The following is an 18,138-nucleotide window of genomic DNA, read 5'->3' on the forward strand; positions in this document are numbered from 1 at the left end:
CCAGGGCCCATTTCTGTTTTTTCTTTTGGAAAAAATAGACTGGGATAGTTGAGGAATGTCAAAACAGTCTTGAAAACGTTATCTGCTAAAAAAGATTAAAAACAAACTTACTTTTAAATAAATTCATGATAGAATTCCACCCAGTACTAAAATATTAGATAAAAGTATCTAACAGAGGAAATGCTTATATTACCTCGTAGGAAAAAAAAATAACTGGAAAATCCCATTTTTATAACAATATAAATAACAGATATTAGCTGTGGTTAGTAGGTTATTTTTATTGTTGTCCTCATCCTTTTAAAAATGTTTTCAAGTTTTCTACAATGAACATATATTTATAATAGGATTTTTAAAATAGTTTTTTTAAAGTAATTTGAAATTTCAATTCCACTGGAAGGATAAAATGCCAAAATAAGAAAATTTTTAAAGTCCATTCCTGTTAGAAGGTCATATTCTACATGAAACCATATTGTCTTTTCCTCTGTGACCAAGACATAATGTAACCCCGAGTGCTGCCTTGCCAGGAACCCTTTCCCCAGATATTCCTGAAAAGACAGTGTTTCTACTTGGAGGGGCAATTTGTCCTCATCAAATTCTATCTGTTCCCTCAGTCACAGAAGTTCTACCCTCTCACAGAAGTGCAACAAATGTGGAGGCTAAAAAATACATTTTTAAAAAGCATGGGCACTTCTACAGTTGATATGACACAATTTCTAGCACGTGCTAGAGAGTTAGTCTTTATTTCTGATACAACTATTACTCCATTTTGTGGAAACAACTTAAATACTTGTAGAAAACTTAGATTTTAAAAAATATTTGAGAAACTTTTTCAATAGATTTCCTCCTAGCCAGGAAAGAGCGACAATACCCAGCACAATTTCAACACAACATATTTCACAACACAGGCTGCTTAGGCAGGGAAGAGATTTTTCTCATTTCTTGATAAATCCCTTCAAGAGACTAAGATAAAACTACTTCACTGACTATTCCTGAGTTAAGTATCCTGTATCTACTCAAATTATACTTGTAGAACTCCAAAGTACAAAAAGCTCCCTCAACTATTATTCACATTACATTAATTTGGCACAAGTGAAAAAGCTGCAGCTACCAGTTTTTCAGGTTATAGTTATATGCTTAGAATTGCGTTAAAAAAAAAAAAAAAAAAACTCCAGGTAAAGTCATAGGATGTCTTTGGAAAAGTACTTTGTTCAAGTATTTTAAAAATACCAGGTAGCTACTTCACTATTGATTAGAGATAAAAGTCTGATGGATCATATATTATATAAGAAAGAAGTGTGAGCTCAGCTGAAATTCTGACTGTTAACTTCTCATTACAATAACTGTAGCCACTTGAACCCTCTTTATAGACACACAACTAAAGGGGCAGGGGTCGGGGCAAGCTGGGGAAAGATGTGGGAGAAATTGAGTGTCTGAGGGTCCCTACAAAGCAAAATAGCCTAGAGGGCACACCTACTGGCTTTTGCTTTAGCAAGAAGTTTTCAATTCAGTGTCTGCAAAGCAAGCAGCACAGTGGGAAGTGTCGGACTCCTGCTCTGCACTCACAGACAAGTGGGAAAGCAAGCTACGGGGCCAAAAATGCAGTATCGTCCTCCAAAGTGTGAACCTGGTGTGGCGGCAGGGTGTCCTCACAAGTTTTCCACTGCCTCTGAGTGCTACACTGAGACACTGCTACTGAGATGGAGATTTGCTACGAAGATGAACTTGCCCATATTTACACCGAGGGTTAAACAGATTACATTACTTTGGCTGTCTTTTCTAGCCCTTCCCAAGGAGCCAAAACTATTTTCCGTCCTGAACAGTCCAAAAAAGTTTGCCTTTTTACTAGAATGGAGAAGAGAGTTTAGTTGTTGACAGGCTTGGGAAAGGCAGTAACCTTGCTTGATTCATTTTGAAATGTTGACAAGGGCTGCCCATGGGAGGCTGACTTAAAGTCAGTCCCGATAACCTCAGTCAGCCCTGAGATACTCACATGCTGTAAGTTTGTACAAGCAGATGTGCTGAATGCTCAGAGCCTGTGAACAAGACAGGCAAATTGCTTCCCTCTTGCCTTTCACAAAAGATTACAGGACATACTGCTTACATAACCCTTAAAACTCACATGTCCGAAACATACTCCATCTCACACAACTGACACCATTTGAACAAAAAGCAGACAACTGTCCTCATTAGTTCCCTCCCCTCTTGCACAGAGGATGTAGAGCTGGGAAAGTTTGGTTAGTAACTTTTGGGAGGAGGATACTGCATTTTTCAAAGAGACAGACGCTGGTGTTACAGACACACACAGATGAAAAACTTACCTCCTCAAAAGTCATAGACCAACTACCGTTTTCAATCATAGGTACAAAGACAATTGAAAAAAAAGAATATCCAATGAAATTGAACACCTACTAGTACATCTATGAAATGACAATAACAAAAACAGACACTTGTTAATGCTCTTTGCCTTTTCTTTAGAGTGTCACATGCCCTAAGTGCTCTCTGTGACTGCAAACATTCAGTAGAAGAAAGTAACTCAGGAAGACTCGTACACTAAAACTCCTCCCTCTCCACACTGCTATTTGCAGTTTGCATCAATGATGAAAATACTGCATGTGGAACTATTAGCAACTACAGTGTGAATTGTGATACTATGTTATTAAAGCTGGGTGGAAGGAACTTCCTTATAAGACAAAGTCAGAAATCTTGCAAAATAGTTCATCTTCAGACAAAAGAATGAAATTGCTGGGCAGGGGAACGCAAAAGAAAAACTGATCCCAGATCTCATTTGTATCTGGGGGCTGAAGTCTGGGTGAAGCAGTTCAAGGGATGGTGAACATCATTTATTCCAAGATGACAAACCAGACCAACGTGAACTGGCAATCAAAAAAAAAAAGTTTTAAAGGAAAAACCGATGGAGAGGGAGGTGGCTTTATAAACCCTAGCTCAATATTTTGGGTGTGTTGTCTGCTGCTATGATGAATTCTTGGCACATGTTTTTAAAGACATTTAAGGGTCAGGAGAAAATGTTTTAAAACATTTTCCAGTGCAATTTGATTAGTAACAACACACTCAGCTCTCACATACTTTCTTTTAGATACCTCTTTTAAAAGAGTTGATAATCATTATATTCAAATTTTCAGCTGACAGGTTTTTGATATACAAAGACAAATGCCTACAGATGAAATGTTTAAATGCCTATATTGTCCACAAATGAAGATTTCAGAAAGAAAATCTGGATATTTGAAACTGTTTCATACTTCTCTTCTTTACTCTTCACATCCAATCTTATCTTTCTGGTGGAAATTTTAAATATCAGACTAAAACCAAAATCTTGTCAGTAATAAATGACAGTTGGCAAACCAGACTGAATTTCTTTTAGCATTCAAAAAACAATCTTAGATTATAGTGTAGCACTGGGGTCAGCAAACTTTTAATGTAAACAGCCAGATAGTAAATATATTAGGCCTCATGGTCTGTTGTTGAAATTTCTCAACTATGCCAGTGTCATGCAAAAGCAGCCACATACGCTAAGTAAACAAATAGGTATGGCTGTGTTCCAATAAAACTTTATTTACAAAACCTGGCAGTGAGCCAGATTTGGCCCACAGGCCATGGTTTACAGATTCCTATTCTGCTCTAGCACACAAATCAAATTTTTAAAACAGCAAATGGGGCTGGGCATAGTGGGTCACACCCGTAATCCTAGCACTCTGGGAGGGTGAGAGGCAGGAGGATTGCTTGAGCTCAGGAGTTCAAGACCAGCCCAAGCAAGAGCAAGACCCCATCTCTACTAAAAATAGAAAAATTAGCTGGGTGTGGTGGTGCTTGCCTATAGTCCCAGCTACTTAGGAGGCTGAGGCAGGAGGATCACTTAAGCCCAGAAATCTGAAGTTGCAGTGAGCTATGATGACACCACTGCACTTTAGCCCAGGCCAGAGTGAGACTCTGTCTCAAAAAAAAAAAAAAAAAAGCAAATCGGTATTAATGTCATATAATTTTCTCAGTAATACTTTCTGAGAAAGAAAACTTTCTAAAAATTAAAGAATGTTTTTGGGTAATTCTGAAAATCATTAATAAACATACTTATAAATTCTTAATGTGCCTAACACACTTCTCCCAAGTGGTAAGTATAAGGGAATCAGCAGACCAGCACTGTCAGAGACTACCTGTTCCTTTTTAGCTACATTGCTTGAGGAGCCTCAAAAGGTCTTAGGTTTGCATCCTCACCACCCTACAACAGTGAATTTACTGGGTTGTCCAAGCTCAAAAGATTGGCAGACTTCTGAAGTTTATCATCAAGTTGTCACAGGCATATAGAAACCATCCTCTTGTCTGTTGCTATTCATTAAAGCATGTTATTCCATAACGTAATATTTCCAAAAACCAACAACTGTTTCTATGATGTGGAAAAAATAATAAAATGTAAGTTTATTTTCAATGGTTGAAAAACATTTCTCAAAGATGGATTCACTTATTTTGACTTCCCTGAGTAAGGAAGGGCCCAACACCAAAAAGGGTCCAACAGTGGAAAAAAGAAGTCCTTCCCCGCTGTTACAGGTAAGAAATTTAGCATAATTGAAACTTCTTCATTTGTCAAGTTAAAAAAAAAGTGATAATCAGTCTAAATCATTTATTAGATAGGTAAGGATGGCAAAAAAATACAATTAAGCTTTATTCAAATATTCTGTTTGTACTGTTTTTACTCTGTATAATTAAATAGCTCAATTTTAAATTACATGTAATGATAATTGCTCTACAACAATTAGTATGTGCAAAAAAAACTTTGTGGAACCTTAAGAGGAATCATTTTCTGTTTGAATTACATTTTGATAAAAAAATTTACTAGGTCTAACTAACCTCAAGAAAGAAGTTAAACCTTCTAAATTTAATTATACTGAACATGGATAAGATAGTTCAATTATAAATTATGTATTTATAATACCATCTGTGTCCCAAACCCAAGAGAATTTAAACATTCCAGATTCTTTCTAGTATTTTCCCATACAGAACAGGTAACCTTTATTATGCTTTGGGAGATTCACTGAATTTAATTAATTAGTTGTGTTTTTTAAGGCTTAACCCACATTTGTGCAGGCAGTTCTTTAATTAAATAAGAAAAGACAGACTCCAAAGGTAGACTAAGGCTGCAGTTCTCTAAAAAATACCAGCAATTGATTATATCACTAGAAAACTAACTTCCCCCACAATTGAAATGATGCATTTCCTTAAGAGAGAAAACATTATTTTAATTTCTGAAATTGGTAACTGCTTATTAGTTACTAATTTTTAGAATATACTAAAACAGCTACACATATTGATGAACGTATATATTCTGGAGACCTATACAAAAATGAAAATGTACTTGATGTATTTCTATAGCCAAATCTTTATCATTGGAAATCAATTGATAAATTTACAAACCAAAATATCAGAGTAAACAAATTACATTACACAAATTTGGCCAGATCCAAGAGGGATGATAAAAATGAGATTTAGAATAAATATTCTATATTCTCCTTCCAATTAAGTTTCCTTTCTGTCTCTTTGAATCTAGTCATGAAGATAAACAGAGGGAATACACTAAAGGCTATAGCTGTAATTATGGGGTTCCCTGAGTTTCAAATACAAACTGATGCCAAGACTAGGCGGCATAGGCAGTGTGTATATGTATTACCTATTTATATACGTATATGTCTGTGTGTATATATACAACATATATTCTACATGGAAATTAATAGGTATCAGTAAAAAAGAATGTACTAACCACTTGTGTTGGCTTTTCCCCTATAAACAGAAGACCAATAGTCATTAATTGACTCCAGTTTCAATAGGAAGGTCTCCCTCCCACAAGTATGGCTTCTGCAAGGTACTACTGGTGTGACTTGGGGTTCATGAAAGAAGAAGGTGGGCTAGATGACGATCCACTTGGAACATATGATTTTGCTTGGAGGTTTTTTTTTTGTTTTTTTTTTGAGAAGTAATTCACATACTATAAAATTCATGTTTTTAAAATGTACAATTCAGTGATTTTTAGTATATTCACAAAGTCACACAATCATCACCACTACCTAATTCTAGGACATTTTCATGATGCTTAAGGTTTTAAAATTTAAATTTTTGCCAACACTATATCATCTCTTTCTTTGTAGTTGAGATTTCAGTGTGGGATAAAGGTGAGTAGAGTGGTATAACCTGAGAATGTAGATATTTGCATATGCCATAAAAATAAACACAAAATACATGTTTAGATAGATAAAGCAAGACATATAACTGCTGAAGTACCTCTATGTTGTGGGATCTTTAATCCCTCCTCTAGTTTCCCTGCAATAGCCCTTTTATGTATGTCACCATGTCCAAGAGAAATAGCTTTGAACTAAAATACTTATTAATAGAATATCTTATTTCATGACATTTAAAAAATAAATTCCCATAACCTTCCTAACTCTCTTGCCAGATGACAAGCTAGCAGGTAGACGTGGCATTTCAAGCAGTATTAATTGTAATGTTCAGAAGAGGTTATTACTGAAGAATTGCAAGTTCTCAATGCCCTCAAAGATCTTCCCAATTTATTCTTAAGAGTTTTCATTAACGGGGTTGTGCTAGTCTAAGACCTATGAATTATAACGCGTTCATTCCCAGGACAGAGGTCTTATTCTTCATGGGATTAAATTTGGAAGACACTAAAAGGCATTTTCTAAGACACTTTGCAACTTTAATTAAGATAATTACATAGGTCGGATGCAGTGGCTCACGCCTGTAATCTTAGCTCCCTGGGAGGCCAAGGCAGGAGGATTGCTTGAGCTCAGGAGTTCGAGACCAGCCTGAGCAAGAGCGAGACCCCGTCTCTACTAAAAAGAGAAAGAAATTAGCCAAACAACTAAAAATAGAAAAAATTAGCTGGGCATGGTGTCACATGCCTGTAGTCCCAGCTACCCGGCAGGCTGAGGCAGGAGGATCGCTTGAGCCCAGGAGTTTGAGGTTGCTGTGAGCTAGGCTGCTGCCACGGCACTCCAGCCCAGGCAAGAGAGTGAGACTGTCTCAAAAAAAAAAAAAAAGAAAAGAAAAGAAAAAAAAGATAATTATAATTAGCTTCTTTGTTATTTATTTTTTTATTTTTGCAAAAGAACTTTACAAGGAAGATAATTATAATTAGCTTCTTAAACCACATTTTGATCATCTAAAGAACTCAATCTTTTAATGGTTGGAAACTGTGTTGTTAATTGCCACATTGAAAATGTAATTACAGTTTATGGACATAAATTTGCCAAGTATATCACCAGGAGAAATGCCTAAACATTATTAAAATGATACAGAAAAAAAGGGGGTTAGAGATATTAGTTAATGTATTAAAAAGATATTACAATAATCCAAAAGAAATATCTATAGAAAGTATCTGATATGTGCAATTAAGAAGCCACAGCACTTGAACTTAAAAGTAATATCTGCTTTCAAAACAGAAACAAAGTTTAATTCTACTTTGATCCCTCAATAAAAACTATACACATTGACAATTTTACATGTTATAATGTTATAAACACTTAAAAAATAATATACTTCATACTATTTATACATACCTGCTTTGAAACAAAAAGGATTTCAGATACAGTAACAAGTTCAGTCCCAGCCTGTTCTCTTTTATTTTGAAGCACTCTCCAAAGATTTTATTTATAATGATGGTAACAATAAGAAAATTAGAACAATACAAGCAGTAGGAGGGCTTCATTCTGGATGCTTAATAATATTTATTTCATAATTACTACCTTCAAGCCTCTCTAAAGCAGCATGCTATATGACTTATATTAAAATTGGTTTTATAGAGGGGACAGTAGTGGTGGGAATTAGCTTCAAACCTTATCTTTTAAGACTGTATCTGTTAATAGTTACCTACTATAGCAGTATGTAGGATTTTATTAGTTCTTGAGACAGTTCTATAAACAAAGGGAGATTACTGGGTAGCAATACTTGAGGGAAATATGAGGATGATCAGTGGGGAACTGGAGGACAGACCCATATAAAGTGGTATTATTCTAGTAAAACTTGGGTAATTCGTAGTAGTAGGCTTCATAAAACTAACCACCACCATTTATTGAACACCAAACTATGTGCTGAGTAGTTAACATACAACACCCCTCATCCTCACAACAATTTGCCGAGGAATCGTGCACACTACACATTTTACAGATGAGGAAAGATGTTCAATAACTAGTCCAAGATGCTGAACAGTGGCATAGGCATTAAAATGCCCCATTTGGATTCCAAATCTTGTGCTCTTAAAAAAAAAAAAGCAGGATTTGAACTCAGGTCTGTCTGACTACAAAATCCACATACTCCTTCTACCATGTTCCTCTGTACACATCCTATGCCATTCAGTTCAGCAACAGAGACAAGACGTACTGTGTGATTGTGCTACCCAAGTTACATAAGTTGAAGTCATCCCACTGTGGGTGACTGAATTAATAATGCCACCACAGTACTTTTCTTGGCAGAACATTTCAACATTGGTGATCAGTGCTGAAAATGCAATATTGTTTTATCTTAGTGAACCGATGTGGAGGGTGAGGGAACTATTATGCATCTGCACGAGACTATAAAATTAAAACATGTTGAAGAAAGACAATAATATTTCATTTTAAAAAAATAAGTTGGATAACATTATTTCCCAACACCGCATCCTGGGAACAGTATTGCTAATCACCATTGAAGAAAGAGACCTAGCGTCGTAAGTGGTCTAATTTTTAAAACATACAATTAACTAATATATTAAACTGAAATCATTTTGATTCTGAAACTGTGTACTGTAAGTCAAATGTCATTGTTACTCATATATTCATTTGTGGAAATAAATGTTGCGACAAACACCATTACTATGCTTCATATACCTTTGTGGTTTTTATTTTTCCTTCCAAGTGAGTTTGTATTTTTAACATTTGCTACAAAGTTTGAAATGTCCTTGTGCCAGTCTTGAGATAGTTCACCTTCTAAAAGTCTTTGTGGATGTGACCATGAACAGCTAAGACAGTACTTTGCCATTTTCCTTTTTTTCCTCATTTTTGAAAGTAGAAAGCCACTTTCTCTCTTTTCCCCTCTCTTTCTCTCAGCTTCTTACGAAGATTCCCCGTATAAATGCAACAGCTGGAGTTACCTACAAATATACAAACTGAAAGAAAAGAAATATTATGGTTGGCTACTTGGGAGTCTCCTGAAGTAAAAACATACCTGGACAGTTAGCATGATCAGAGAGTATCTAAATCAGTGAAGGAGAGACAGAGGGAATCAAACTTGTCACAACTGCTGCTTTAAGAACTTTGCTCTGGTAGGCGCCAAGTGTTTCCCATACCTTGTATCTATCCATTGGGTCTTCCTGCTGCAGCTGACTCTCTCGCATTGTCTGGTATTCTTTCTCATATTTCTTCAGCTTCTTGGTTGGTACCTGCAGGAATCAGAGGATAAGCATGTTAGACAAGGACATCACTTAGGAAAAAAAAAAAAAGGAAGGCTGATGTGTTTTGCAATTAAGTATCTGGCATTCTAAGGGAGCATGCCCAACTCAAAGTTAGGAGGAAAATCTAGATTCTAGAGCCAGGGTTGGCACACTTTTCCTATAAAGGTCCAGATGGAATATATTTTAGGCTTTTTGAGCTATAAGTCACAACCATTCAACTCTGCTGTTATTGCATAAAAGCTGCCATGGCTGATACAAAAGAATGAGTATGGCTGTGTTCCAACAAAACCTTACTTACAAAACAGGCCATAATTTGTCCACCTCTGTTCTACAATATTGATGATGGCATAACCTTTTCTTGTGAATGTATCTAATAGAGTTATTAATTTTAACTATCTTTCTTTAAATATAATTCACTCATAGAAAATTATTTTATAGAAATAAAAAATTGAGCAGCAAAAAATACTTGAAAAATGGAATCAATATACCAAAACGAAAGAAGATTCTAAAGTTTGACACTGAAAACTCAAAGAAATATAGGATTGTTGTGCTTTATGTAATAATAGAAAATCATCTAAATAACTCATCTATTTCTTGCTAAAATTATGTCACCCTCAAAAGACAGAAGTTTACTCTTTTCTGGAAAAAGGCTAGAATCCTACAGAGTCTTAGAATGCTTAAAATAAAAAAATAAGCATAGTATCGTATAAAGACCCTTGGTAAACAGGTATTTAACCCCTCTTAGCTGGGTGCAGTGGTGCGCACCTGTACTCCCAGCTACTCAGGAGGCTGGGGAACGGGGAGGATCACTTGAGCCGAGGAACAGAGACTGCAGGGTACTATGATCATGCCTGTGCATAGCCACTACACTCTAGCCTGGGAAACACAGCAGGACCCTGTCTCCAAAAACAAAAATAAATAACCTCTCTTAGCCTCGGTTTCTTCATCTGCAAAATGGCAGGTAAACAAATTTCTACCCCATATTGGTGTCAGGAGAATTAAGTGAGCTAACATAGGTAAAGTATCTAAAACAATGCCTGGCACATGGAAATTAAAAAAAAAATTTAATAAGTATTCAATCGAAATTAAGGTATTATAACCTATTCAGTTCCATATTACAGGTTAAATCTACTTTCAGTCTTTCCTTAGACAATCAAAATCATATAATTCATTCAAACAGCAAAAATTTTTCCATAATGTTTAGGTCCTAAAGTAAGTGACTTGAAATCAAGGAAAAGTTCTTCGTTTGTTTGTTTTATGATTACAAACATGCTATTTTGCTGACTTCCTGAGGCCTTGGGAAAGGCTGGGATGATGTGCTGCCCTCAACATCTGCCATGATACCTAGCAAAGTATTTGGCCCATACTAGCCCCTCAACAGAATGTTTCTTACTGAGTTCAAAGTATGGTATTTAGAAAACATGCACATGAGTGCAAGACAGAGCAAAACAAAATGGAAAGCACCCAGCATGAATATAAAATTATCTTACAGTTTTCTGGGATGAGGACAGTTTTGATTCTCTGGAATCTAGCCAGAGAATTTGTTAAATAAAAACCAAAGACACAGGTGTCATTCCTCATCTTATTCTAATTACTTTGTTTTTCTCATCCAGGAGCACTAGGAAGTATTAAAATTATCTGCTTCTGACCACAATTGGGAGGTTTCAGAAACTCAATCAAACCTGATAGATGGTGCAAACCGTTTGATAACCACATTATGAGAATATTCATCTGGCTGACTGGGGAATGTCTCCCCTGTTAAACAAGGAGTGAGGAGATTTTGCAGGGTGTAAATGAATTGCAAAGCGACTGCTGAGCACTGTTTATAGAAACACTAATCCTTTATTACTTGATCTCCAGAGACCTTTAGCCATATACTGTGACCAACTAGAGTACAATAGAAAGGAAAGCGCCACCTGCCAACTATGCAGCCTCACAGATCACTAAACAAGGGAAATACACACGATCATGTGCTAACAAGACAACCACATCATTTTTCTATGCTTTGACAGTGGCCTCAAGTTCCTCAAGTATTCTTTTCTCTATAAGCATTAATCATATACTTAGAAAACCAAAAATAGACTCTCAAGATGAAGTTGCAAATCACTAGCACTGAAATAGCCCTGGATCTACAGGAAAAAAGGGAAGTCTCAGGGTTTTCAGCAGTGGCTAGGTACCTCCAATGTTTCCCTAGGAGCAGGAGCAGGGGTCAAGGGGAACAGCTACGGGCATTATGAGAGCCTGCTCCAGCAGCCACTCACCCGCCAGATCAGAAGTATTTCAACATTTTTGTAACTGGAACCCACACCAGGCTGAATATCATGCTTGTGTGGAAGTATTTTCTACACGGTCCTAAAATGGATCTATTCACCAGTTACTGAATTACATATTGCAAGCTTGTTCCTAGAGAATTCTACTAAAACTGTAGTTTTAAAATTCAAACTACTACCCCCAATTTTTTTTACATGTAAAAGAGAGACTTTTGAAAGTCAGTCTTGCTACTTATGTTAAGAGGTTTATATTTCAAAGTGAAATTTTCAAAAAAAATGCATTAAACACTCTCAATAAGCTAATCTTTTCCCATCTGGCTGAGATTCTAGGATGTTTGGCTTCATCTTGCTGAGGGAAACAGAGCAGGTTCCCAGAACAATATGTTGCTAGGAAACCTTCCAAGCTTATTTCTCTGGTGCTGTGGGGTGGCACTGAGCATCCACCTGTGACTGGCACAGTGCAAAAGTGGGGAGGGGTGGAGGAGGAGGACACAGGAGAGCTGATGTGAAACTCCTGTTATTTATGAGGTAATCAAAGAAAATATACTTTCAGTTTTTAAAACTGTATTTCAGGAAAAAATTGATTTTATTTTAGATAGTACTGAAGCTTGAAATTTTTTTTATTGGAGAAAGGAATAAAAACCTCTTTACTATGTGATTTTCATTAAAAGAACAAAAAGTCATTAAGAATTATTAGAATTGAAACAACCTATAAGTAAGTGCGCACTTGAAGAAGGTGTCAAGAATCATCAGTTCTTTTAAATGTCTACCTAATCTGGGGGTCCTACTACACCAATTGTCCACCCCCTGGCCTTTCTAACACTTTCTATTTTGCTCAGTTTAGGAAATGTTCTCAAAGAATCCATAATTGTCTGATGAGTGCAAGTGATAATGAGCAGTCACCACTCAAATGGTATTTATCAAAAACAACCAAATAGAAAAAGAAAAAAAAGATATCCAATCATGATAAGACAGTCCCTAACAAGTATGATAGCAATCATTTAAATAATGAGCTAAGGCTTGACATTTTGTACTTGACAACCACATTTAGGGAAGGCAGCATTTAAGATAAAACCAGTGTTTTTACCTTTTGAATTGTTTATGACGTTTAGAGATATTTCACACTGTTTGCCCCTGACATTTAAATTTATAACATAAATATCTATTTGCACAGAATTAGCAAATTGGAGCCGGGGGGACTTTGGACACTGTCTGGTGCAATCCCTTTCTTTAGGATGCAGACACTGAACAACTGTGGCTAGAGCCCTGGGTGGAGCCAGCTAGCTGCCCCAGAGCAAACTGGAGTCTGGCTGGGGCAACGGGCTCTCTGGCCTGCACTCCACCCTTTCCTGGTACAGGGCAATCTCTCAGGTAAAGTGTTTTCCAAACTATAGTCATTCAAATACCACTTTCATTATTTTTGCCATAGCCACATACATTTTACTTACTACTTTTTCTTTAAATCAGCTATTTTTTTTTTTTAACGGACATATATTTTACAAGGAAACAATTTTGGAAGCAGGAGTCAATATAGACAATTGTGGTAGGCAGAATAATGGCCTCCCAAAACTGTCTGCATTCTAATCCCCAGAACACGTGAATATATAACCTTACATGGTAAAATGGATTTTGCAAATGTGGTTATTAAGGTTAAGGACCTTGAGATTGGAGGATGATTTTAGATTATCTGGATGGGCCCAGTGAAATCACAGGAGTCATTAAAAGAGGAGAACTCTTTTGGACTTCACTCAGAGGGAGGTGTGACTACTGCAGAAAGGTCAGAGAAATTCAATGTTGCTGGCTTCGAGGACAGATGCAGACAGAGGTGCACGAGTAAAGGGACGTGGGCAGCTTCTAGGAGCTGGAAAAGACATGGAAATGGATTCTCCCCAAGAGTCTCCAGAAAGGAAGCCCTGCGAATACTTTCATTTCAGCCCAGTGAGACTCACACAAGAATTTTAACCTACAGAACTGTAAAATAATATTTATATTCTTTTAAGCTGCTAAGTTTGTAAGTTATTTGTTATGGTAACAATAAGAAATGAAAACAACATAATATTATAAATAAGTATAAGTAATTGAGCTATAAAATGTTTACAAACAAAATTCAGTTGAAAGTCTTAACACTTTTGCTGAAAGCAAGATTAAAAACTCCCCTGCCCTTTATTTTATAACCAACTTTATTTTACAACCGAACTATGTCAATATAAAATAAACTATAAACTGTTAACCCTTATACTATAAATACCAGAATACCAAACTAGACAGCAGTAAAGAAAAGTTAAAAACAACATTCCTCCAGCCAATATGTAGATTCACTTGGTCCCTTTCTGCTTTCTTTCTCTTATCATGGCAACTGGCTGTGGTATTTGTTAAGTTGTACCCAGTGCCTTCCAAGGATCAGCACAATGTCCATTGATATATTCTATTATGTTTTTATTGTATTCCATTTTTTAAATGCCTCTTCAGACCTTCTAAAATGATTTCATGACCAGTACTTTGATGTATACCACACTAAATCAAAAGGGCTTTCTCATCTACCCCCCTGATGACAATACCTAGTGGGTTATAATTCTAAATCACTGGGGAAGCTTTAGTAACTCCACTCTTTGTCACCAATACCCTTACCTGCCATTTGCTGATGACAGTGGGTCCTATTCAGCTGTTATCAGGAAATACAAAGAAAAGAGCCTAACAAGTTTAAGGCAAAGGGGAGTGGTAGGGGAATGGTAGGGGAGTGTTAAGCAGTGACCTTTAATAACAGGAAAAGAGAGAGCACAGTAATTACTCATTTGTCTTATTCTTTCTCAATGTTAGTCATGCTGGCCTCCCTCGGGATATGGGAGGGGAAGACTGAAAAGGATACACCCAACTTTCTTCACTCCCCATGCTCCCTTTCTTCTATAGGTCATTAAATATGAGATGTCTGATTTTGAATCAAAAGTTTAGTTTATTATATCTCAAACAAGAAGCAGTACAATTAATCAAAGTATGAGCACAAACTATCAACACAGTTTTGCCATCTTAACGGTAGCTTGTTTGTGCCAGCAGTGAAGAAGCCTGGAGAACAAGTGGCGATGAAATCACGAAAGATGTTTTCCAAAGCTTGACGAGAATTGAGTATTTTTCCTTGCAAGAAGTGGTCCTAAGCCTGGAAGAAGTAGTAGTCAGTCAGTGCAAGGTTTGGTGAATACAGTAGATGACAGAGAGTTTCCAAGTCCAGCATCTGTAATTTGAGCAGCGTTGTTTGTGCGACATGTGGTTCAGTGTTGTCTTCCAAGAGGACTGGCCTATCTCTGTTGGCCAATCTCGGCTGTTTAACCACAAGCATCCTCATTATTTCATCCAACTGGTTGTAGCAGACATCTGCTGTAATTGATCGACCAGGTTTCATGAAGCTGTAGTGGATAATACAAGCACTGGACCACCAAACAGACATCATTAGCTTTTTTTGATGAATATTTGGTTTTAGACTGTGTTTTGGTACTTCATCTTTATCCAACCACAGTGTTGAATGCTCATGATTGTCAAAAAAAATGCATTTTTCGTCACATGTAACAATGCTGTGTAGAATGGTCCGCCTTTATATTGTGATGATAAAGAAAGGCAAGCTTCGAGATAATTTCTCTTCTGATGCTCATTTAATTCATGCAACCCATCTGCCCAGCTTCTTTTACCTTGCCAATTTGTTTCACACAGTCCAATATCATTAGAATAGTAACGTCAAACCTTGCTGCTAATTCCTGCGTAGGTTGAGATGGATTTGCTTCCACTACAGGTTTCAGCTCATCATTCTCCACCTTGGTCTGAGGTCACCGACATGGCTCATTTTCAAGATTAAAATCACTAGAATGGAACTTCTCAAGTCATCGACGTACTGTGTGTTCATTAGCCACGTCCTTCCCAAACACTTCGTTGATATTTCAGGCTGTCTGCACTGCACTAGTTCCACAATGGAACTCATATTTGAAAATAACACAAATTTTTGATATAACCATGGTTTCACAAAAATTGCTCTAAAAAAAATCTGAAAAGATAATCACAAGCCAAACCATGTGTTTAAAAGAATGAGGCTGTACCTTCACAATAAAAATCAAACAGGAAGTGTCAAAGTGAAATGTCAGAGATATCAACTGTCAAACTTAGTATAATATTTAAGGAAATTAGACATTTCATATTTAATAACCTAATAATTTAAACTGTATCTTTCTTATTTTTATATGACTAATAGACTGAATGTTATTTTTTTGCATATTAATTTTAGATGAATTTGCCTTAATAATCTTTATCTCACTAATCCTACCTACCAGGGTATTATTCTATTTTGTATTTTTACTTTCATTATCTTATTTTGAAAATTTATTAATATTTGAATTTCATAGGCATTATTTCTAATAAAACATATTTCTTCTCTTACAAATAAGATTTGGTTAGGTTTCCTGATTATCAAATGGGACCTTTGTACATTTAGGAGCTCAAGTGCTTTTCAACACCACTTTAGATAGTAGGTAGTAATTAATGGGATAACAATACTCTTAAGTAACCAATTTGGAACACACCTACTTTATTAACTTAAGGAAACTTATACACAGAAGAGAAATAAATGATATAACATAGCAGAATACAAATATGAATATTTTTCAACCTGTTCTATGCTTGTAATGTATATGGCATGATCTTTGGCATATCTTGATTTTATAGATTAGTATATCAATTTTATGAAAAGTTGGTTTTTTAATTTACATAGAGAAAAGAACCTAGCCACTACCAGCGTTTCTCAAGGTAGGGTACTACTGGCATTTTGGGTGGAATGATTTTTGGTTATATTGACTCCATTCCCCATTTCTGAGCCCCTGTGTCCCTGGCCGCATTTATCATTTCACTTATGAAATGTCAGTAGTACCCTTCTGTCACTGTGACAAATAGGATGCCCACGCACGGTTCCAAACCAGGGGTGGATATCCAGGGCTGGGAGGTTTGAGGGATAGAAGCTTGAGAAGATGTGGTATTTGTACTGAGAACCACTGAGCTGAACTACCAGTAAAGACAAAGGGGGAAGCCAGGACCAGCATGCAAGGTTTGTAGCACTGCACTCTTCTGATGTCCACTTCCCTCTGCTCTGTTATTGCTCAGGTGTGGTGGCTCAAACCTGTTATCCTAGCACGTTGGGAGACTGAGGCGGGAGGATCATTTGAGGCCAGGAGTTTGAGGTTGCAGTGAGCTATGATGATGTCACTGCACTCTAGCCTGGGTGACAGAGCAAGACCCTGTCTCAAAAAATAAAAAAAGAAAAGAAAGTTATGGAATTCCTTCATGTCAAAAAATTTTCTAACAGTTTTAAATCAATAACTTAGAAAAATCTATATTTAATCCTCCCAACAACTCCATCAGGTAAGTATTATTTTACAATGAAGGAAATAAGGAAACTGTGGAGAGGTAACACATCCATGGTCATACAGCTGGTAAACAGAGTCAGAGATGGAATCCAGTGGCCTCCAGAGCCTGCCCCAAGGGAGTGGTGACAAGGAACATATGTATCTCTTGTTGCAACTCTGACATAACTCCTGAGACCTACAGACATCAAATTACTAAGCATTCTTTTCCTGAATTCGTAGTAACATACAGTCCATGGTGCTGTACCTGCGTTCATCTCACATGTCCAGCTTTCCCAGTTACTCAGGGCTAATGGTGTGCACACCTGTGACAGGTTCCTAGACTCATTCATGAATAATTGTATGACGTGAGCCACTTTCCAGCGTTCATGGCTCACTCCAGAATGTAGTGTGCTCGTCAGGGTGCCTATGAGACCTTCTGAAATGTTGATTTCTACTTTCTTTACCATGCTCTAATATAAGCTGTTTGGCGCCAATGCTGTGGCAACTTTAGGAAACTCTTGAATTTTATAGAATCTGCTTACCTGTTCATTTTTAATTCCTCATTTCCAGGCCTATAAATCTAATCCTAAACACTATTTTTGTGGGACCCATGACATTTCTGCTTTAGAGTTTTCCTATTAATAAATAATATCTGGAGGTAGAGGAATTTCTGAACTATCTGTGTGTCAACAATTCCCAAATTAATAGTTTCCAGCCTGGAACTTCTCCAGAGCTCAACATACATATCCAATCGCTAACTTCATGTTATCATTTGGATGGTTCACATTTGAGACACTTTACACCTGGACTAATGCCTCACACTCCACCCCCAATTTGTTCTTCCGTTATTCATCTCCCATCCAGAAGCTCAAGCCAGAAACACAGAAGTCACCTCTGACCTCTCCCCCACCGATGCTCATGCAATCAGTCACTGATTCTGTACAGTATGCCTCCAAAGTATCTTTCTATCTTTTCTTATGAACTTCATTAGCAATGCCCTAATCAAGCTATACTCACCCCTCATCAGAACTACCACAATAGCCTCCAAACT

The 18,138-nt window shown here is 36.8% G+C and overlaps 1 protein-coding gene across 3 annotated transcripts in view; it reads right to left on the minus strand.

Annotated features, from left to right (window-relative positions):
- Positions 1-8,867: 8,867 nt before the first annotated feature.
- Positions 8,868-18,138, minus strand: part of RABGAP1L (RAB GTPase activating protein 1 like) — a 646,139-nt gene continuing 636,868 nt past the window's right edge. For all 3 annotated transcript variants that reach the window (XM_045547315.1, XM_045547314.1, XM_045547317.1), the window contains 2 exons: positions 9,338-9,430; positions 8,868-9,157 (listed from right to left, as the gene is read on the minus strand). In XM_045547315.1, coding sequence (XP_045403271.1) covers positions 9,143-9,157; positions 9,338-9,430 — 108 coding nt within the window. In that variant the 3' untranslated portion in view covers positions 8,868-9,142. The remainder of the gene's footprint in view (positions 9,158-9,337; positions 9,431-18,138) is intronic.

This window comes from Lemur catta, chromosome 3 (genome assembly GCF_020740605.2).
Source record: "Lemur catta isolate mLemCat1 chromosome 3, mLemCat1.pri, whole genome shotgun sequence".
NCBI lineage: Eukaryota > Metazoa > Chordata > Mammalia > Primates > Lemuridae > Lemur > Lemur catta.